Source organism: Nestor notabilis, unplaced genomic scaffold, assembly GCF_000696875.1.
Source record: "Nestor notabilis isolate BGI_N333 unplaced genomic scaffold, ASM69687v1 scaffold165, whole genome shotgun sequence".
Taxonomy (NCBI): Eukaryota; Metazoa; Chordata; class Aves; order Psittaciformes; family Psittacidae; genus Nestor; species Nestor notabilis.
This window is the reverse complement of record NW_009928606.1, coordinates 120,783-144,293: the sequence shown is the minus strand read 5'-3', so window position 1 is coordinate 144,293 and position 23,511 is coordinate 120,783. Positions and strand designations below refer to the sequence as shown.

The following is a 23,511-nucleotide window of genomic DNA, read 5'->3' as shown; positions in this document are numbered from 1 at the left end:
GAATTTGGGATGATCTTATTTCTACCTATGGAACTCATCTCCTGGGCCCTTGTCCTCCAGCAGTGGAGAATGGGTCTGGCCCCTGGATAATTTGCTCTCCATCTTTGACACTGTAAACTCTGACACACACAAATCCTGTGATCATAGAATCATAGAATCATAGAATAGTTAGGGTTGGAAAGGACCTTAAGATCATCTAGTTCCAACTCCCCTGCCATGAGCAGGGACACCACACACTAAACTATGTTGCCCAAGGCGACATAGCCAAATAAGATTATAGATAAACTTTAAAAATATTCCAACAGGTATTCTGTTTTTCTTTTTTGCTGTATACATTTATATTCTTATTTATGTATACAGCCTGGGTTATTTCAACACAAGAATTGTGCTTTGCACTAGAAACACAAGTATTACTCTGGTCTACACGGTCTATCTCACCTCAAGGATCATCACTTCCTCAGAGCACCTAAAACAATTTTAACAATTTACTGAATGTCTTACAAGTGCATCCAGGTAGTTTTCACTGCACTTGCTAAACAGAAGGAATAATTCACCTTTAATAAAGATTTGCCATCAGACGTAAAATAAACATTAGCAAAACCAAACAAACAATAGCTTTGAGATTTCTAAGTAGAAGTCCTTTTCCTTTTCAGTTGTGCAACCTTTGGTCTCTGAGCCAACCCGGAATTGGCTGCCAGAGAAAAATTTCATGCTTAATCAATTTTTGCTTCACTCACATTTGTAGGTATCAGAGTTCCTCATCTTAACTGAAAAGCCTGCGTGCTTATGATGCACTGAATGCCCTCTGCAATCATCTTTTACTTTTTTTAACTTTAAGAAGTCCATGGCATCTAAACTCTTTGAAGTTACCTTTTTGCAAGGCATCGTATAGCTTTAGAGGTGCAGTTGGGGCAGAAATTGAGGACAAGGCATGTTTGCTGAGGTGGCAGGGTATCTTGCATTGCAGAGCAATGTTCATCCCAGGAGTCATTACCAGCACCATAACAAAGCTCAGTCCCTTCCAGTCCCTGGGATGGGGTGCTTGGGAGTATCTTTCCTGGCTGTCACAGGAAGTTTAAGGCCACAGACACTGCCAGTCCCATCATGTTGAGGACAACGGTGTGATTGTTTTGGGTCTTTGTGAAAAACACTCACTTTGGAAGGGAACAACTCTGTCTTAGCTGGACTTTCTGAGGATGAGTTCGTGGCAGTCACAGCCGCAAGGGAAATCTGATGTGCGATGATACCTGTAGCACTCTAGGGCAGAGCAATATAAGACTCTAGGCAAACAGGCTGAACTGATAAAAATGGGAGGCTCTTTCACACCCTGGGTGATATTGCCTGCCAGAGGAAAAGTGCCTTTCTGCTGCTGTCAACTTCTCCTGGCCCCTGGGACATGCTAAACCGGCGTATCTATGTGTGATGAGAAACTGGGCACTTGGCTGAGACTTGACTGTTCTCCTGGGCAGATGAGAGAGATGGATGCCCTTACACTTACTGCTGAGAGGGCACTGAGCTTTGAAGCCCTCCTTGATTGCTGGCTGCTTGAAGACTGCAGCCCACAAGCTGCATGGGCAGTTGAAGATTATTTTGTTAACATTATTGTCCCATGCTTCTTTCAGACCCTTTTGAAAAACCAGGGCTTCATGCACCACCAGGCTTTCTATGGCTCTGGTCCTGTGCACGGCTGCTCTCCAGAGTGTGCTGACACTTGCAGATGAGAGAGGAGGAGTAGGGACATGCACACAACTCAGCCTCATGCCCTACTTGTCTGTGTGCTGGAGACAGTCTTTGTCTGTTGTGCTTCTCTGCAGAGCTGTAGAAGGAGCGAGGAAGAGCTTGTCAGAGGGAAGAAGCCTGTGTACAGGGCTGTGTCACACCAGCCTGCCTTTGTCTGCCATCTCATCTTCCTTTGGAGAGGCCAGCTTGGCTGGGGATGGAGCTGGGAGCTTTCCCAGTGGCCCACATCTGCAGTTAGCTGACGAGGATGGAGGGCAAGTGCAGCCACCCCTATCTCATTTGTGCTGCAGGAAGGAGCAGCCAGGGGAATTTGAATGAGGCTGGGTAAAGAGGGAAAGAACATGAGCGTGTTTGTGTGTGGAAAGGATTTGGAGGGGAGATACTGGAAAGCAAAGCTAGCTCTCATGCCCTAAGAAGTTGCTGAAGAAGCGGGACAAGTAGGAGTAGCAGTAGTGAATAGCAGTGCTGCAAAGCTGGATGCCTGCAGAGCAGTTCCTTTGTTCCGATCAGCTTGTTGGGGAATCTGCATGATTTTAATATACAACTCCCTGGGGCTTCATGATGAAACATGTTTTCCTTCTATTTTCTCCCTCAAACAAGCACGCACAGCTGTTTCATGCACACCTAGTTGTGAGACCACATGCGTAGCTACGTAAGTCACACCAAGTCCCAGCGCAGGTACGTTATCGTGATCTTGTGAACCCATGTCCTGTTTGATGAGCAGGACTGCAACAATAACTATGGACAGATGTGTTTATTAATATAATTTGAGTTTATTATATCTAATATGTGACTGGCCTAATCACCATTGAGTCTGAGAACAACACCCTTTTTTCCTCTAATGGCCTACACAGACAGAGTAGATGTGCTAGTGTCATACTTTGGACCCCTTTACTGTAACAACATCCCAGCTGGGATGGAAGCAGAGGGCATCCTGCTTTTCCCTCTGAGGCTCTTGGTGTGTGTTCCTGGACGATGAGCCAACTCAGACAGCCACAGTGGGACAATCATTCCCTGTGTATCACAAGCCAGCCCAAATGATAAGACAAGGGACTGGGCAGACATACCTACCAACAGAATGTGATGGTCAAGAACAAGAAAGGGCACACCTAGTTTGCAGGTTCTGGAGTACATATGAGCATGTGAGTGTGCTCTCCTTGGTTGCTAATACTGCTTACAAGTGACAGAGGAAAGAGGCAGGTTGCACACTGTGCATGTGAATACATCCCACACAGGGCTGATTTTGCCCTTTGTAAGGTGTTTTTAGTGAACCTATTCTGCAAGAACATTTTCCCCTCTGCAACTTGTGTGATATTCACAGCCAGCTGGTGGAAACAGTGGTTTTGGTTTATTTTTCCCTGCCCATCCCCTTCCTCTGATTATTGGAAATGAAAGGAGGTAAAGGCAGAGCTGAGGCTGTGCATTGCACAGTGTGCTTGTTCTGGCCCCATTGGCAGCATCCTGAGCCTGATGATGAATGAGCTTGTTGTGTGAGATCCTCCACTGAGGCTTCAGCATCTCTAATAAGGTGGCCAGCGTTTCACTGTCCTCTGTGCCTGCCTTTGCTTTATTAACTGCACTGCAGCAATAGTAAGCTGGAGCACTGGGCCAGCGTGATCAGAAGAAAAGAGGCTGAGGAGGAGCTGGAGGGAAGAAGATATGAGGATAGCATGGGAGGAGACACAGAGCAGGAGAAGGAAAGCACAGTGGGCTATTAAGGCAGAGGATTAAAACATGGGTTGCTGCTGGAGTGATGCATGCAGGTCTGCACAGAGCTGCTGCTGGCAGTCAGGGGAGGCAAAGGATGTTTAGGGAGGAGGAGGCAGAGCCAGACCTTGGTCTTAATGTCTCTTGGGTGCTGGACCTGTGCTGGTGACTGCAAGCCGGCACCTGCTCCACATGCACACAGCAAGGGCTGGCTGGAGCTGTCCTCCTTTTTTCCCTTGTGCTGATTTCGTGCCCTTTAAACTATGCTGGTGGTGCATCTGGCCCTTTCTCCTGACCACTGCAAGTAGCTCAGGGGGGTCATTTGGCCTATGCTGCTTTTTGCTCAGAAGAACCAGTCTTTCCAAAGATGTCCCGGGCCAGTTCTGTCGGGATGCTAGGACTGTACGGACTGTAGTAAGGATGTGCAGAGGGCAGCCTTGCTGGCAGCCAGTTGCTGTGCCTGTCTAACTTGCAGGTTGAATAGAGACCAGACACATAGACTGAGAGAAGAGTTGAGTTCAAAGTATTTGGTGGAAAGAAAGGCCTCTTGCAAAATTTTTCCTGTATAGTCCAAGAGGAAGTATGTGCTAGGGCCCAGCCCCTGGTGTCTCCTGATAGCGATCCAGGTCTCTCCTGGGAAGCAGGACATTTGTGACCCACTGGGGGTGTATATGTGCCTTTACAAATTTACTTTTTCACAGCCAAAACTGTGAGGCAGCCAAGTATTTATTTGGTTAAACCCACATGCCCCTTAGGATAGACTCAATTAGGGGATCTAGAGCTTTGCAGTCCAGACAGGAGGCTGATTTCTTGGTTTGTCCTGGATTAGGTGATGTGAGAGAGTAAGTGATTTGACATAGCTCCCAGAGGCTTTAGATACCCAAATTCCAGCTAACTCCCAGCTGAGATGGAATTTGCACTGTCTGAATCTCACCCTCAGGCTTCTCTCTGACAACCCATTTTGTTTCTCTTCTAAAGGTTATGTCTAGATGAGGGAAATGGCTCCTGACTTCCTCCTATTTGCTGGCTGCCTTCCCCAACACCCCAGCGCATGACAGCCTGTGGGGAGGAGCTGCTGCCAGACCCCCAGTCACGCTCCGCTCCCCAAAATGCCCCATGCCAGGAGCCGTGCTGCACCAGCCTCCAGTGTCAGGCTTGTGACCCCTCCTCTTCTCCCACATAACTGGGGATCTGGTGCTAATGATCCCAGCTGAGATCGCTGCCGCTGGGAGCCAGCTCAGCTCTCGCTTGGCAGAGCAGAGGTGCAGAGGGCTGGCAGATGGGAGGGCTGGGCGGTAGGCATGCCAATGGGATCAGCACCCAGCTCGTGTGCGTGCAGATGGGGCGTTGTTGATACGAATGGATCCTGGCAGCATCCCGGTGCCAAGTTCATGCTTGGTTCTCAGAGGGACCGCCCTGGTCCTGGCTGCTTGGACTGCTCCCAGGTGCCTTGTGGGAAGGCACTGAGCTGGGGGAAGGCACCAGAACAGTTCCCAGCCCTCTGACCCATCTTGCCAAAGGGAGAAGGAGGAAAAGGAGGGTGGAGAAAGAAGTTCCTCAAGCAACATGCACCTTGATCTGTTTAGGTACAAAGGTCTCTTTTAGGTACAATCTAAGGCAGGTACAAAGGTTTTGTTCACTGGGAGAACCACATGCAGCAACACGTTCCCAAGGGCCAGTCCCTGCCCAACACAGTACCATGGCAGGATCTGATCCAGCCCTGCCCCTTCGCTTGGGACTACTGTCCAAACTGTGGGCAGATCAACTCAGGTGAGGAGGCGGGCTGTTGGGTCCTGGCCATGTTGGAAGTAAAGAGAGCTCCTTCACAGGAAGCTCTCTATTGACAGCCATTTCTTCTGAGTTTGAGCTTAGTTATGTATGCTAAGGCTGGAGGCAGGCAGGGGAGGGATTGCATATGCTTGTTCTTACCAAGCGCTACATCTGTATTGCTCCTCTGCCCTATATTGCTGATGGCCTTTGCATCTGCTGTGCCCTCACTCCGTCTGCTTGCCCCACACTCTCCACACTGACAGATTTGCTGCAAACCTTTCTCCCTCTGTATCTGTTCCAATAATCCTGCAACTTCAGAGTTAATGGTTAACACTGAGCCTGCCTATCAGGAGAATTGCCTTTGCAATGGAATATGTCAGCCTTGAGAATATATCACAGGCAGAGGAAGGCTTAGTGGGACTCCAAGTTCAAGTTCAGTGGGACAGTGAACAGTGGGCCATGGAAAGCGCTGCTGAAGGTCTTTTTATCAGGACCAGCATCCGCAGTAAAATATCTTGCCACAAGGTTCCAGGCACTGCACAGGCAGGAAATTGTAGCTTCACAATGCAGTCCTTATTCTTGTCCTTCCCCCGCCAAGCAAGCATGACTGTGGCAGGGAAGTTTCACTGACACATAATTCATCATTTTTAGTGGTGGTGGTTTTGACAACAATATTTTCCCCATTGCTTTCTTGAAACTTCCCCGCTGCTTTAGCAAACTGAACAATGTTCAGCTAGCAAGGTTCAGCTCCTTCCAGCAGGCAACAGAGAAGAAGAGAGCCTATGAATGACTGCAGAGGACCACTTACTTGAACTAGACCTCTTGCTCTGGTCTCTGAAGGGTGGTAAGAAAGCATGGCAGTAGACAGGTCCCAGTGAGGCACCACATTAAATGTCATGGCACCCAGGAAGCAAATGAATGAATTCTGCAGCAGTCATTGTGAACTGAAGGGTATCTCTCTTGGCAAAATGTCATGCTGTGTGTGCGCAGGACTTCAGTGCACTAGTAGAGGTGAGTTGGGTTCATTCCTCCCCTCTTGGAGATATTGGTTCCAACCCAGAGTTTCTATAGGACTTGTAGTTCAAGTTGTCCCCCAGTCAGGAGGACCCCAAGTCTTCCCTTCAAGGAGAATTCAGGCTCCTGATCATCATTCTGTACCAGGGGTGAGAATTTTCAAACCAATTCTGCATGAATATCACACTGATAAACCAGGTATACTTGTCTGTATAGGAAGAGGAGGAATAGGGTGTTAGATGCTGGATAGGATCCCTCAAGTTTCCATTTTCAGGATTTTCATAACACTATGGGTTCTTTTCCTATGCAGCTGGCTCAGAGAAACACCATCCAAACCTTCATTCCTGTGCAGAAAATGGAGAAAGGCCTTTTGCTGGAGCATGTCCTGCCCAACCTGAAAGTGCCTCAGAGCTATGAAGTTCGTCTGACACCCATCACCAGCTTTGGGGCTGGAGATATGGCTACCCGCATCATCCGGTACATGGAACGTAGGTGTCTCCTCCTCGGTCCTGGCTACGAGAGAAGGTCCGAGCCTCAGGCCCAGGGACATGGGCGTGCGTAGATGTTGTCTGCTGTGACCCTTAGGTGGATCTCTCTGCTCTACAGAGTTTTGATGGCACAGTGCTATCACATTTGGCTGTGTTTTGGTTGTTGCCATCAATGCGGAGCACTAGATAGACACTTCTGAGGGTCTCTGTCCTTTACTCAGCAGTTCTGACTCACACTCTCTACTCTGTGGACAGGAGAGTCCCAAAACCCCATTCCCCCATCAGGCCACGCTACAGCTTGCCACGGTACAGTGGCATATTATAGAGGACAGTCACTGGACACTGCATATTAGCCACATGCCCATAAAAGTAAGAGGATTTCAGGGGGCTTCAGTTCTTTCCAGAGTTGAATGCACAGTTCAGTAGTAAACCTGTAGGTCTCTCTGATACCCTGAATCCCAGATGATCCCACTGATATACACTGACCACATTTCTCTCCCCGGCATCCCAACAACTCACTAGATAGACCCCCTATTCCCTCAACCCTCTGATTTCTTTGCTCTCCTCAGGAGTTTGGACCCTCTATTTCAGCAGAAAGTACAGATCCCCCTCCTCCTATGTTTGCATGATTTCACAAAACCCTCTTGTCCTGTGAAATGACGTCTGGTGTCCCCAGCATAGCTGTTGTCTCAAACTTCCACAGTGTCTCAAACTGGTTTGATGTCCCCGTTTGATATCAGGCTTTGGTAGCTAAGTAGGTGTTATCTCAGTGATGCTCCTGAAAGAAACTGCTTGGGTTGTCAGACGGGTTCCCCTGTGCAATCCTGGGATCACCAACCCTTAGGTAGAGTTTTCTTAAGGTCTGTTACTGCTTGATTCACATTCAGCATCTTGTTCCATCACCAAGGCAGACACCAAGCACTGTTGTTTCACAGAGATGCTGCTAGGAGCACCTATGACCTTTCTCAATGTGTTCGTTTCATTTTCTGACTTTGTTTGTGTTTCGAAGGAGTACTAGCTGTTCTGACTTGTTTTTCTGTTTCCTCTTCCAGCAATCAACTATCCCAACCCAACAGGTAAGTAGCAAGACCTCCTTTGTATTTATGCTTGGAATGTAATGCATGTTAGTCGTAAGTGCTCCAGCAGATCAGGAATATACAGCTGACTTTGCCAGATGTCTTTCCCCGAAAGAGGATGAAATTGCATACATGAATGCTTCCAATAAATAATGCCATTTTTTGTACCTGGAGTTGTTGCCAGGAGAGATATGCCTCCCAGCCACACCTGATACCTCTGACTGGACAGACTGTGATCTTAACCCACCCTCTCCTTAACATTAGCAGTCTGCATACACTAAGCATTTAGAGTTATTAAATGTTGCCCAAAATATCTGTGTTTAAGGAATGTTTATCCCCCATCCTCTTCTGACCAGGAATGATACCACCTGCCATCTCTGCAGGCTGGTGTGGAACAGTTTCCAACGCAGATGTGGTTCCTTTTGCAAACTCCTTGAGCATAGTCCCTTTCTTCTTCCCCTCAAGTGTCACCACTGTTTACTTGCTTATTTACCTTCTGGTCATTCCTGCCACGATGCAGGCCCATCTTTATTGAGCACCCAGAGTTCTCATTGATTTTGAAAGTAGAATACACATCTCAGAATGATGGTCTTTAACAAGAATATGATGGTGCCCATAGAGCATAAAAGAGGATTTCTAGCATGCTGGAAGTAGTGATTGAGAGATCTTCAGGGGATGAAACAAAGTCCCTTTACTTTGATTGCTAGACATAAGACCAGGCAAAGCTCTTGAGCAGAGAGAGATAGACTACTTGCTGTTGGTCCATGGTGAGCAGGTGATTGTGTGTAGCTGTTTCTTTCTCCTGTTTCCAGCTACTGAGTCAGCATTCAGTCATTTTATATATTACTCTATGTATGTATAGGCAAGTACTACTGCTTCACTGCAGAGTAGCCATGAGGAGAAGCCAGGGTTAGGCAATGGCAGCCAGGAATCAGGGTATGGGGTTATCTTGTTAAGACAGCCATGAGACATTCACTCTTGCAAGTTCACACCTCTGCCTGAGAGCGGGAGCTTCTTTCTTACATAGTCAGAGGGATTGTGTGGCTCTAACTCCTGATTCCTTTTGCTTTGCTTTTCCTCACTTTCTGATTCTCTTTAAATATTCTCTGTAGAAGACTCATTGGAAAACACTGAGCTTATTGCCCGGGACACACTTCAGAATGTGTCCCTTGGTACTTGCTGGAGGAGACAAGCATCCCAGCCCACAGGTGGAAGTGAAAAAATCTAGCCTTTTGCCACTTGCCTTTACACTGCATAAATCACTGTTAAATCCAGAACAACTTCAGTCCTAATTGTGTCAGTCTCTTGGGGTCTTTGTAAACTAAGGCTTCAGCCTGCTCACCTGGGATTGCTTTGGCAGCTTGATTGAGACCAGAACAACTGCACTAAATTTGCCTATGGTGGAGCATAACTCAGCCACACTTGTATTTTCATGCGGTAAATCCAACACTGAGTTTCTCTTTGATACAAGTTACCCAGCCTGCAGTGGATATTAGGACATGGGTTCATGCCTTGAGACTGAATGTGAAAAGACTTGCTTTCAGAGATGCCCCCTCCTTTTCACCTGCTGCCAGTGAAATGTGAGCCCAAAGGCCCCTGGGCCACAGCTCAGTTCCCAGATCCTCATCCTAATACATGGAAATCCCTCTTATTTTCCCACTTCCCCTGCTACCACCTCCTCAGGGAAAAGGCTTGGCACAGCATTGTAAAAGTATCTTCATGCTAGGCTGCCCAGCCAAATTCTGGGAGCAAACATTGAGAGCTCTCAAGTGAAAGGCAAAGATTAGATGATTAATGCCTCTGGCAGCCTGATCCAGGGGCATGCACAATGGTGATTAATTTACAAACTCTGAGAGTCACTTAATGCAATTATTTCTTCATGCATTTTCTCTCTCAGACTAATAAGATGTTAATGACATTGGGGCAGGCATGCATGTGGCATGGTTACAGAGCCAGGTTCTGGGGTTATAAAGCAATAACAAAGTAAAAGCAGAGGAAGTGAACAAAAGACATCAAGGATTTCAAATATTTAGAGGTTATCAGTAAGACTGACTGTAACTCCTAAAAATCAGTTGATCTGGTTCTAAAAAAAACCCCAAAATTTATCTTTAAAAAAACTGACTTAGAATTATCTTAATTCTACAGTATTACCTTAAAGATCTCTTAGAATAACTGGTCGTTTTAATGTCATTACCAAATTCCAGTGCTGGGCAATTTGCTGTGTCCTTCTTACTTCTCCCATGCTTCACTTTCTAACCCAAACCTTGCAGTGCTGCCTTGCAAGCTATTCCAGCTCATCAGCAGTGGATGATTTGGTTTCCCTGGCTCTAGCAGAAGTAGCCTTGCAACCTTGGAGATGAAGACATCAAGAAACATATGGGTTTGCTGGGGTTTTTTTCCTCTTGGCCATGTGTCTTGCCCTTCCAAAGCAGTAACACTATTTCTCATGTATCTACAGTCTGGCTGTGTGTGTTGCAAAAATGTTTTGGTATCATGGAAAAGTACAGTGCGCGGTGATCAGTTGCAGATGCTGGTTGCTGTAGATTATCCAGGCTCCTTGCTTACTCTCTAATGCTTGTGTGTCCCGTCTCTGATAATGCCTCAAAGTCCAGAGGAATCTGAGTTTGTTGCCCCATGAGCATGTGAGAATGACATGTGAACCTGGTGTCCGGAGCTTGATTCCTCAAATCTGTGCCCATTCCTCGGGAATTGGTATAACAGAAAGGTTAAAAAAGGTGACTGCCACCAATTCCTGTATCCTGATGGCAAAGAGGACTGTCTGGGCCATATTATCTCCTTGTCACAGATGGAGATATGAAAGCAGATGACAATGCAGTATGACCCAGCCTGTTATGGTATTGCGAAGCTTTCTTCCATTACTAGTTAAAAATGTTTTAGAGACTTACCACGATAGATGCTTTTTCTTAGATCCCAGCATACTTTTAGGTTGCAATACAGTTTTCATTATTTTCATCATCTAGATGGGGAAACCGATCTACAGAGAGAAAATGATAGCCTGTAGGTCACGCAGCAAGTCTGCAACAGAGCTGGGGCTCGGGGCATGGTCCCTTATACTCCAAGCCAGTTTCAGTCATCAGATCCCAGCCAAATGACAAAGGCAATTTTATTCAAGTGCATTCCATCTGCGATTCACCCATAGTCTGCAGCTAGAATAGGATTATTATTATTTGCATTCATCTGGCAGACAGTATTTCAGGCCTAGGGATGGCTTCCCCCTAAGGACTTGAAATGCAAGCCTTCATTATGTTTCTCAAGAAGGCAAAGTAACAAGAAATGCTAAGGATCTCTGCGCAGAGAAGGGTCTCTCCACGGGGGATGCAGGGAGGTGTCCGTAACCAGGAGCAAACATCTCTGCACTTTTAGCTGCTGCCACTGCAAAACCTGCCAAGGAAATCTGTTTGGTGAAGACAGCACTATCTCCAACCTTTGAGGAACCAGCTCCTGTGCCACCTCCACCTTGCCTCTGACAATCCAGAGAACAACTGTGTTCAATATTTAAATCCACTGTTTAATTTTTAAACAGGAAGCTTCCTTTGCACCACAGTGCTGAGCCAGGATCCCTGGCAGATGGTGTGAGTCTGCAGGAAGGTTTGCTTCACACAGACAAGGTCAACAGATCACCGCTGTGGCCTCTGAGACACAGAAGGTCATTTAAAAGTTTTCTTTGCCAGGTTTCCCCTTGTGAGCTTTACTGATAACAGTCCAGAGCTGGCATGCTGGCAGTGTCCCAAACCACACCAAACATCTCTTCATTATTCTGGGCACGTTCACTTCTAGGTCAGAGAAATGCCAGAGCTTCGCCTTCCTGTGGCTTGTTTTAAACCAAAGGACCAGGAGTCAGAGCACTTGGATTCTGTTTCCAGCTTTGGCACTGCCTTTGTTGACCTTAAATGTGCTTCTCTATACTATCATGCATCTGTTTCCCCAGGTGTAATGCAGGAGATATATAGAAAGAGGCATTACTACCTCACAGAGATGTTAAGAAACCTTGTTCATTAGTTGTTGCAAAGTGCCTTGAGATCCCAAGCTAAGCAGAGGCAACATGCTGTAGTTACAAACTCCTTCACAGCAAATGGTGTTGCATATAAGCTTGGTTACATTTTGGTGTCTGTGGGATAGCTAGGACCCTTTCCTACTTTATGCTCTCTGCCTCCTGCAAGTAGCTGCATCTGAAAGAGGACGGAGTCTGTCTCCTCCTGTGGGTGTGGGGGACTTCTTACCAGTGAAGCACAGTAGCCCACCAGCTGACACAACCAGTGTGTGTCACTTTGGTGGCTTTGATGGCAGGCTGGGTTAGGGTTTGGGACTGAGGCTGTCCTCAGTCCTCTTGTCTTGCACAGCTCTCTCTGGTCTCCACCTGAGCTTGGACTTTCTCCTTAATCTGCCTTTCCTTTGATTTCTGTGCCTTGTCCTTTAAGGGTTTGCTCCTTCTCAACCAGTTGCCTGGCTGGCCTCTGTGTTAGAGCTTTATTCCCTCTTACAGGAATTTTGTGTTGGAGAAAGATGTCCCCTTTCTCCTCTGATGGTCAGAGATGCAAGCCATCCCAGTCCCTTTGATTGAAAAAGGACATTCATGGTGGATCCTGACATCATAATAGGATAGGTTTAGGATAATGCCATCATAAGAGAAAACTTGTGTGTTTTAAATGCAGCTGGCAACCTGTGAGCTGAAGCCACACAAATGTTTGTCTTTGTTCTGATAGAGAGAAGTCAGAGCATTAGAGCAACCCAGAAATAACAGAAAGCTTTAGGGCTTCAGTCTGTCCCCTGAGGACCAGTGGGTGTCTGAGACAGCCACAAACTCCCTGCTCTCAGTCATGAGGGCTGGAGAAGGACACTGAGAAGCTGATTTCTTACCCTTTTCCCCCTCCACCTCCATGTGCTGTGGATGAAGGAGGTCCACCACATCCCATGTAGTTGGCCCACCTCAGACCCCGCCAGCACCTGCCCTGTCATCTGTTTCCCACTCCTCCTTCATCTCCAGCTGCCATGTGCCTCTCTGTGCTCAGAGCTGCAGAGCAGTGGCTAACTTGGATTAGGATGCTAATTAGAAATGAGAGGATTGTATTGAAAGCACTTAGCCAGGGTTAATCAGCAGTTAAGTGGCCAGCCCAACCAAGCTCCCAATGGCTGTGCTCAGCTTGCAGGAGCAGCATTTCCCCCTGAGCTTACAAAAAACCCATCTGCCCTGATCCGTGAACCAAGCCCTTGGCTTGCAGCACAGTGCCCAGCCTATGGTGGCAAAGACCTTTTTGTGAGCCATAGCAGGAGGCTGCCTCCACTTTTCTCACAGCTTTGATGAGATGCTGGAGAGAGACAGGCAAGAAGGGGAACCCATTTCCCTACCACAGGGGTGTGCAGGCTATTGATTTCTGTTTGGGTGATGGTCATTTTCATTTCCAGATGGGAGGGGATGCAGGGGGCCTTAGCTGCAGAGTAGGAACCAGGACATGTAGCATCTCAGAGTGGAGATGCTGTTCATTCATGGGTGGTCTTTTCTCTCTGGTACAAGGTGGCAGATTTTGGTGTGCATGGAAGGTGTGTGAAACTCCTACAGCACAGAGTTCCATGTCGGGAGCTTTTGGCCCTGGCATTGCAGAAAGCCCACCCCATCCTTGGCACCCAGCCCATAGGTTGCTGACCCTGCTCTGCCCTACATGTTCTACCAGAGTCACCCATGCTAGGACAGAGAGCTTCCTGACCAGGAACCAGAACAAACCATCACTGAAGATGCAGCAATGTAGGAGCCCAAGTAGACATTTGGGCTTCTCTTCATCTGGGCATGATAAGAGTAACAGTGAGGGGGAAAAACCCCCAAAAGTTGAATCTTGCACCAGCATGCCATGGATGAGGTTTCTAGCACTTCCCAAGCCTTTAGCAAGAGCCTAGATTTCCTCTCTGTATGTATTCTTCCATGGCTTTTAAGTACTTTATCTTTCAGTTTCATAGCACATATCCTTGCTCTTATATAAAGGCAGAAGGTAGAGATCTGCACTTACTGTGTCTGTGCCACTCACGAGGTCTGAGATCCCACTCTCAACCCATTCTCCGGCTCTGGTTTTTGCCCAGGGACATTTTAGAACACAAAGTACTTTTTACATAGGTCTTGGACCAGTTTTCTCTTCTGCCTGTTTCCTCCATTCCGTTACTACTGTGTCTGCAGTGTAAAGCTGGTTCTTAGCCTTTTTTTTCGTGTGGCTTGGGAATCTCTTTTTTACCACAGAGGTTACCATCTTCAGCCTAATCAAGTCCAATTCATTCCAATCTCTGCAAGACGATATTGGGTTACGTCTATGCACAAGATTTTTTCACCTGTCTTACAATATTGCTGTAGGGTGTAACTGTCTTGTGGTAGTAATAAAAGTGAGCCCTGCTGCACACGTGGTTGATCCTACATAAAAATCTTTTACCTACATGACTTATTTTGTTAGGGGAACCAGCATAAGCTGCAATATCAAACGTGCCTTTTAGCTGGTATAAATTGGATATACTCTAGCTAAATGACACATTCATAGCACTGAGCTGACCTCTTCTCCGCAGCTGATTTTTTTTCATGTGTGCCATAGTTTAGTTAAATATATAGCCCAAAGGGGGGTCATCTGCTGGAGCTTTTTCCTCTCTCCCGGGGAAATTATTCTACCATCAAGTTGTTCTGGTTTAAAAGCCTCTGTGGCCTGTTTGCTTTCAATGCTTTTTTTTACCTTCCTCTATGTTTGCCCCTTCAGACCTCCCAGCAGAATCTCTCTTTCTCTTTAGCCTTCCTCCATTTCGTCAAACCATCACATCCATCAACCTGGATTAAGCCTTCCATAATCATACTAATAACAGATATACTCCTTTTCACCCTCCTCCTGAGGTTGGGGGCTGCCCACCTGTCCCCAGCTTGACGCAGAGCCTCAGTGGTGATGTAGCAGTGCAGTGAGACATGCTGCAGGCACCCAGGCAGCCTTGGGGAGGAGGTTCGAGAAGTGGCAGCTGACCACCCTGTTCCCTTCCCCACAGATAACACTTGCCGCTTTGAGGATGAGAAGATCTGTGGCTTCGTGCAGGACAAGATGGACAATTTTGACTGGACCCGGCAGAACGCCCTGACGCAGAACCCTAAGCGCACCGTCAACACAGGGCCCCCCACGGACATCAGTGGTACGCCGGAGGGTAAGCACACATCTAGGGTTCTTTTGGCTTGGCTGTGGAGGCGAGATGTATACCGTCGCTCGCCAGGAGTCCTACAGCTCTGGGAGCTGGTGGAGTGCTGATCTGCTTTCCACACAACATGCTCCTCCTCTGCACGGGGTGCAGGGAGCAGGCAGTTAATTTGCATGTTACTGATTGGCGTTAAACACACAATTAAAACACCCACGACTTTGTTTAAGGGAATAGTGTGAGCATTAGTTCTTGTTACCAGCTAATTGCCTGCTGCCTAATGCCCTTGTCCCATCTGATGCTTATTTTGAAGTCAAAAAAGGATAAGCAAGCAGAACATCACTAACAACTAGAAACAACCCTGCTGGTTTTAGCTGGCTGTTTCCTTAAAGAAGGTCTTGTGGAGGCAGACAGATCTCCTTAGTAATAAGCAGGAGCATGAGAGACCAGGTGGGAGTTGCCTGTGGGGTGGCAGCAAGTGCCTCACCTCCAGCTGGAAGAGACTGGTGTCATGTATTGCTCATGTGAGCTGTGGACAGAGTACATGCCCTCATTTTAGCTGGACATTACTTTCCCCTTTCTCTAATGACGAAAGTAAATTTGTATGCAAGCACAAATCTTTGAACTCAGAAAAAATGGGAAACATCCAATGGCTAGATAAGGAAATGGCTTTTCCCATTAGTGTTCAGTAGACCAGCCTGATCGAGCATTGAAAACTATGCCAACAAATTAAATAGCTAATCTGTTCTTCCCTGAGTTGTTAACAACCACCTTGGTATTGTTCTCTTTAGACAACAATATTGTTTAGGCCAGATATACCAAATACTCACTCCCTCAGCTTGAGGCAGAGGAATTAGGCTGCAGTGTTTTCTCCCTTGTTTTTCTGGTTTTCTCCTTACATGGTGCAGTCAGCTCTGGGGCTCCTCGTGCCACAGGAGGAAGGCTCATTTTGCACCCAGACAGATGTGTGTGCGCATGTTCAAGCACTCATCTGCTGAATGCTTTCACAGAGGATCTGCTGGCGCCCATCCCTCCTGCTCTCCCCTCTACTGCAGAGGGGAGGCACTGCAGACATCCTGCAGGTGTCTCTGGCTGGGATCGCGGTGGATGCAGAGCCAATAAGGAGAGCAAGGCCATATTTCTGAGAGGAGGAGTGGTCTCCCAGCCTCCAGCGTCCCATCACTTGCAGAAAGAGAGAAGCAGTGCCTTTCCCCACCTTTCCCTCTTGTTTTGTAGGTTATTACATGTTCATCGAGGCGTCCCGGCCCCGGGTAACAGGAGACAAAGCCCGGCTCATCAGCCCCCTCTACAACATTACTGCCAAGTATTACTGTGTCTCCTTCTACTACCACATGTACGGGAAGCACATTGGTGAGTACCCTCTGGGGAAAGGTAAACCCAGCATAGTGCAGGCTGTTGGGGGAGACCTCCAGCCTCTGGCTCCATGAGCTGTGCCTGCAGCCAGCAATTCGGGAAGGTGGGAATCCTACTCCAGTGCTCGAAGCACCAGGGAGGGATGCTGCTGTGAGATACTTGTCCTTTACTGACACCTGAGCAGTGTCAGGGTTGCGAGGCTGTTGCAGCCCATCCTCAAGGCAGTATCTTACAGTCAGCCATCATCCTTTCCCCTCTGGCTCAATCCTCCTCTAGGTATAAGGCTCCCTGCTCTCCACAAAAAAGAGCATTGTACCCATGTGTGTACATTTTCCCCACTCCGGGCCACAGCCACCTTGCTCCAGGCAGCAGAGCAGCAGGTGGACAGTCCATCTATTGGAAGGGAGACAGCAATGGAGGGGCTTTGTGGCACCAGACAGCTCTGTGGTGGCTGCAGCTATTTTGGGGTGGGCAGCATTCATGTTCCTTCAGCTGTGTCTGCTCTGCCTGACTCCCTCCTCTCTAACTGTAAGCCTAAGAGAGCAGCAAGCATCCCAGAAGCGCCTGGCACACTAATGAGTTTCCATATCTAGTCAAGGAGCAATTGCTAATTCGTCACCTCTTGATTATAATTTCATTAATTTGAATAATAGATGCACTCTTCCCACGGCATGCTGGGTTATTAATCACCTGCTGGACTGGAGCCTGACTGAAAAATCAGGGCCCAGGCAGAAATGTGTCCACCCTTCAGTAAACGGGGTTAATTAACAGTTCTCTGCTCAGCACCATTGATGTCACTGGGAGGGAACACGCTTCTGAGCCTGGCCACCACATCTCCACACACGTGTGGCACGGCAGAGAGGTTAAGCTGCAAAATCTATGATCTCCTTCTCTCAGCAGGGTTGAGGCTGAAACCTTCTCCCCATGGATGTCAGGGGGTAAGGGCTGGGCTGTGGGTCACTGAGCAGGTCTGCTTCTCTGTCTTTGCTCTGAGGGTTCATATGTGCTGTCTGCACTCAGAGTCTGGCTAGGTTGGATGTGTTTGCACCACCTGTATTCCCTCTGCAGCCAGTATGCTCCATGCTGTATTCACGTGGTGACAGGTTGCTCAGGCAGAGCACTGGCAACATAGGTACACACTGAGTTTTCCTGGTCTTGCTTAGCTGACAGAATCCAGTTGTTAATGCTGGCTGGCGAACTCCCTTGTTGCCTGCAGTTGCCTGCTGTGGTTAGTCAATTGTTGCCCAATTCCTGCATGTCTTTTCCTGGCGGTTTTAAAAGGGATATCATCTTTGTGATTGCAATGAAAGGTGGACCAGACCAGTGGGAGACTGGCAAGGAAAGAAGATGTGGAAGGAGGAGGCTTCTCTTGCTTTGTTTCCTTTACAAGGACAGCTATGTGTCATACTTCGAAGTTAAGTTCACGAGGAAAGTAAAAACCCATCAGCTTTTGCTTCCTTTTGGAAGAGAGCTCTGTTTCACAGCTCTCATGCGGTGATCTGTCTGTAGATGGGGTGGACTGGGCATGCGAGGGAATTAATTCATTGTGCATTTTTGGCTTTTAGTGTTTAACTCTTTATTCATTTTCTCCACCCACAAATTGCCCAGAGCAAAAGATACAGTGACTCCCAAGACCTCAGAAAATTGCTGAGGAGTGCAATTTTCTATTCCTTGGCTTCAGGCACCTTTTATACCTGTTGATTTTCCATTCATACTCCATGTTGCTGCTCCTGCCTGCTCCCTGTTCTTCCCCTTGTTGCACAAAGGGACTGACGAATTTGTATGAGGTGGATAGACTCTTTAATGCCACACAATGATTTCCAGGGTGGGTGCTGCTGAGCCGAGAGCAAATAAATTATTTAAAAATTAGATTGACTAGATAGAGTCAGGGAATGAAAAAGAAAGAAATGAGAAAAAGTTATTTTCCTCTTGGCCTCTGGAACATGTGCCTTGGTCTAGCGAACCCACAGTATATATATCTGCCTGCAAATTGAACTTCAGTACCTTGTATCAGCTCTCTACTCAGGAGACAGTATATCTTTCAGGGCCAGTCATTATATTCTGTAATTGTTTTGGCTTCTATTCTACATAGCAGGGCACCAGGGTGAAACTGAGACCTCTCCAGGAAAAATCGGAATGCCTGGTAATCCTAAAACTGCCTGGTTTTTATCATTCCCACTATGCTATTAACTAAATCTTATGCTACTTGGTCATTTTCCATACTGCCACGCTGGCAGCACTCTGTCATAGCTGTCTTCATACCTGCACACACACGAACGAACCTGCGTTTGGGACTCGCTCTGTTTCACCAGCAGGTCTAATGGCTCATCTACATTTCTAATGCACTTTGTTTATTCCCTGGCTGGTTTTGCTTGTGTGAAGGTTGTGAAACCCTGCCACAAAGCTTCGGTTTGTTCAGATGACGCCAGGCTTTATCTATGCCCTTGGTGGCTGAAGCCCTCTCAGAGTCCACTGGGGAAGTGGCAGCCTGCCTGAGGGCAAAGCAAGTTCATTCAGGTCATCTTCTTTAGCCCTGGGTTGGAAGAGAGTGCACCTCTCAGATACAGGGCTCCTCACTATGACTCCTTCTGTGAGATGAGAAGGCACAGCCTGGCCTTCTAGCTGTATTACGTGAGGAACCATATGAAGGTAAAGATGGGGTGACTACAGCCCTGGGCCATGTCCTGCTCCCATACAGCCAGCTGTACCTGATGCCTGCAGCCACGGCCCCAGCCCCTGTCTCACCCAGTGCCAGCCGAGTCCTACCAAGCCAGACGCAGAGCCCTGCTGAGCCAGCTGTAGCACTTAGCAAAAGCCTACCAGATTGCTCCTCTTGGCAACAGGACATCTCCCAGACCGAGCCTCTCCTAGCAGCTCCAGCTCCATTGTGGAGCAAACCAAAGCTTTGTCACTATGAAAAGAAGCTGTATAAAATCCCGACATTTATTTATTTTTTTAATAACCCTTTTATTACCTTTTTTCCCCCTCTACAGAACTTGAAAGCTGGCTTACTCTCACAATTTGACTATAAAATATCCATAGCCATCCAGGCAAATCTTCCCTGGGAGAGTTCCCAGACACTACTCGTTTATAATAGATATGATGAAAGAGAGAAACAGAATACAAATGGAGCATTTGTAGCCATGGTATAAGATACTCAGCAAGTAGCAGAGCAGGGTGACGTTGAATATGAGAGAGCAGGGTGAAGGGGAGCTCCCTGGAGACAATTCCCATTCTTCTGGAATTACCTGGCCATTGGTTTTCCTTCCTCTAGTGTCCTCCAGAGCAAGCATTCGCATTGCCCTACAATCCTGCCAGCCCAAACACAAAAATCGGGGGGAGCGGAAGGAAAGAAATCCTGTTTCCATGAGGTATTCCAAACCAAGGGTGTCTTGCTTGCAGAAGGCATAGATATATCAAATGAGGAACTGTTTGTTGCTTCAGGAGAGGGAGTTAGCCAAAGCAGGCAGTGACCAGTTGCCCAGTTCACAAAGTCTCTTTGTTGAGTTGGCTTGGTGAGTGAGCATCACAGTTAGGAGCAGGTCCTCAAATCCTTGCTTCAACCATCAGACTTCTCTTCCTCCCTTTCCAGGGGCTGCCTGGGCAGGGGATGCTTTGATAGGACAGTGCTGTCGATGGGCTGCTCCCACTGCAGTCCTGTGTCACGTCTCTCATGTCTCCTAGCTCAGTTGTAGCCAGGTTACGATCTGAACAGCCTCCTGCCCACTGCTGGATGCTCTTGCAGACCCTGCAGCAAGAGAGGCCTGCAAGGAAGGTTGCTCAGAGGGAAGAGGAAATTTCAGTGGATGTAGCTTTTTGTGTAGCCAACACTGTAATAGCTCCCTATCTCAATGAGCCAGTGACTGTGCTTGTGGAGAGAACGCTTGGGTCAAAGATTTTACTTACTCTCAGGAGTACTTACATAAAAGCAGTGACACAGGATGTACCGAAGCAGCGGTTTTTTAGATTACTTCTGATTTGTCAGCTCACTGGCAGACCATTTTCAAACTGTTTGCTGTGGTTTTAATAGCAGTAGTCACTACATACAGGCTTATGATGAGATATGGTCTCAGAGAGGAGAGAAGACAAAGACATCTTGCCCTGGGATACTTCCCAAGATGGGACTGTTCAGCTGCTACCTATAGTGAAAGTGTCAAGTCCTGAGCTTCAAGAGCTGGGCCTGACTGAATGCAATGTCTGGGACCCTGCTCTTGGCTTGCAATTTTTGTACTTTCAGCCTCCTTTCTGCACTAGCAGTGTCATGGTCTTGGCCAGTTCCTCTCCCAGAAATCACAGAATAGGTTAATTTTCTGGCATGTATCCAGCACCAGTGAAGCTCATGGTGCTGTTAAAGGTGCTTTTGTTCCATCTTAGTGCTGACATAGACCTTATCTGACCACCCCAGCTAAGTCTAGCCTATGTATAATCAGGATGGGAAGCTTCCAGTGAAATTCTAAACTACTCGTTGCTCTCTACAGCTTCATGAGGAGGAGAAGTGGAGAGAGAGGTGCTGATCTCTTCCTGGTACCCAGAGACAGGACGTATGGGAATGGTTCAAAACTGCATCAGGGGAGGATCTGACTAGATATTGGGAGACGTTTCTTTACTGAGAGGGTGGTCAGACACTGGAACAGGCTTCCTGGAGATGTGATTGAAGTAGGCAGTTGGACTAAATGGTGGTTGTCAGTCCCTTCCAACTGAAGTATTCCTATTCCTATTTCCATTCTATTCCATTCCATTCTATACTATTTTATGCTATTTTATTCTATTCTGTTCTAAGATAATGTGAGGAACAGGGATTTTGCTTCTGAGACAGTAGCAACGAGATCATTGCTTTCCACAGCATCCAAGTTCAAGAAAGCCATAAGCTGTCTCAGAGGTCATGGTGGATGATCACACATAGGAACTAGTGTTAGCACAGATGCCATGTGGCTGCATCTTGTTTCTGACAAGTGACAGTAGTCAGAGCTGTCAGGTCACACAGATTGATAGGTATGTCAGTGTAAAGGCAATTTGAACCATGAAGACATCCTTTTTGTAAGATTCAACATTGTAGCTCCCTCATTCCTACTCAAACCTTGTTTATGATCACAGCACCCTGCTACTGCATGCAGTTATACAGGTGGCACCCTTGAGTTAGCTGCATTCTGTTGGATATATAAAGTTTGCCTTATATACAAATGCAAGCCATGTCATTATCTCCAGTGCAGTAACTCTACATGGTAGAGATGACGTCACTGGATTGATTGAGGGGAGGCTGATTTTCCTAATGAGTATAATTCACTTCTCTCTAGGCTCTTGAAAACAACTTGCAGTTAGAGTTAAGTGAACAGTTTGTAATGAAAAAACATAGTCCATTTTTTAAATATTCTTCATTTTCCACTTATTCAGTGGGGTTCTTGGATTTACTCATTTCTACATCAATAAATATGTATTTGACTAATGTTTTGTGCAGACATCCAGCAGCTTCCTGTGGGCTGTGGTGTGGACCCTTTGGATAGATTGTGCTCTCTTCTGGTACTGTTTGTTTTCTTGGGAAGTTAGACAAATACCATGATCATGAGCAAGGATTAGAAATACCTGGCAAGATAACCACATATTTGTAAAATGTCATTCAAGCTCTGTAGGTTCAGTACAGTGGCTCTGAACCAAAGACTGTTGAAGTCATTGTTTTTCTAAAGACTTAAGTGAACTTCGGGTTAGAGCCATAGATTTAAAGATTACTAAGACCAGGTGGGACCAATATATCACCTAATCAAACTTCCTGCATAACCAAGGGCAGAAAAGTCCCTTCAGTTACTCTTGCTGGATCCCAGTGAATACTTTGTCTACACCCTCACTGGATGTTTACTTACAAAGAGCATCAGTGCCATGCTTGACACAGCTTGCAGAGGTGGGACTAAATCATCCCTAAGTCAAGAGCTTGTCATGGGAAGCTGAAGAAGACATGGAGAGGAGGGAAAGATATTCAGATGTGGACTGGCTACATGTCATTTTTATTCCACAAATAACATGTCTTCATGTTGATGCAGGCATTCTGCATAGTACCTTGAATCTGGATACACTGATCCCTGCCTTTCCTTGCTTCACACTTAAATTGCATCACTGAATCAAGTTCCCAGTGCAGATAGCCACTGAAATGCTGCCATCTTCAAAAGGCAACTCTTCTGTCTTACCAGTCACAATCTGACCACATCCCTCCTGCAGAATTTGTTGGGGAGGTTGTCAAGGGCACAGATTGCTGACACCAATTCATTTGCAGATGCCCTGAATCCCCAGAAATCATCTTTGCTCTTGCTTACCTGATTTGAGTCACTGTTATTTGTCAGGTGGGAAGCTGCTATGATCCCTTCTGCCTTCCTTCAGTCTCTCCATGAAGCATCTTTCCATTCAGACTTGGCTCACAGCAGCAGACTTCTTGTTCAGAGTTGACCAGCTGTAAAGATATACTGCAACCTGATCGTCTCCTGAGACATCAGGTGTTACATCAATTATTCAGACCCTGAAATTGCTAGATACAAAACTTAACAGACATTTAAGAGGAAATAGGAGCTCTCAGTGCGTATCCAGCTATTTCTTTAGCACTCCCAGATCACTCTCCGTCCATGGACCATTAACTATTTCACCAGTGCCATAATTGTACAAGTGGAAACTGAAGTTGGTCGTTTCAGATGCACACCTGGAGACACCCTGGGTACTCTGACAGGATAAAGGCTGGTGGGGGCAGAGTGCGCAAATATCTAGCACTACTTGTGCAACCATCCCAATCTTGAACTTTAACAAGACATGATTTTGTAACATGTATTGAAATGCTTCCCAGAAAATCAAAAAGTACTTAACAAGTGTCAGTTGTCACCATTATGTCCAGGAGTGACTGCCCTCCCAGAGAGAGCTCTGCACGGAGGACAGGCACCCAGCACTTGAAGGAGTTTGCAGATCCAGGTTGTGAGTCTCACTCTATCAGCCAGTCCCATGGAAATTTTCTGGTGAAAGTACAGCCAGGAATGAAATCGAAGAGAGTCTCTTTCTATAATGCATCCTGCCCCAAAGCCAAGAAAACAGCCTTTCTGTAACAGCCTTCCTGCAGCAAACTGCTTTCCAGGCTGAAAACATTCGCCTCTCACTACTCCCAGGGTGAGGCAGAGGAGATGGCCAGAGAACAGATTTTGAGTGCTGTC

The 23,511-nt window shown here is 46.9% G+C and overlaps 1 protein-coding gene across 1 annotated transcript in view; it reads left to right on the top strand.

Annotated features, from left to right (window-relative positions):
- Nucleotides 1-23,511, top strand: part of MDGA1 (MAM domain containing glycosylphosphatidylinositol anchor 1) — a gene marked incomplete at its 5' end in the record, with an annotated part of 97,992 nt that overhangs the window by 61,236 nt on the left and 13,245 nt on the right. The window contains 4 exons of the mRNA XM_010014562.1: nt 6,542-6,719; nt 7,772-7,795; nt 14,819-14,971; nt 16,196-16,330. Of these exons, the coding sequence (XP_010012864.1) occupies nt 6,542-6,719; nt 7,772-7,795; nt 14,819-14,971; nt 16,196-16,330 (490 nt within the window). The remainder of the gene's footprint in view (nt 1-6,541; nt 6,720-7,771; nt 7,796-14,818; nt 14,972-16,195; nt 16,331-23,511) is intronic.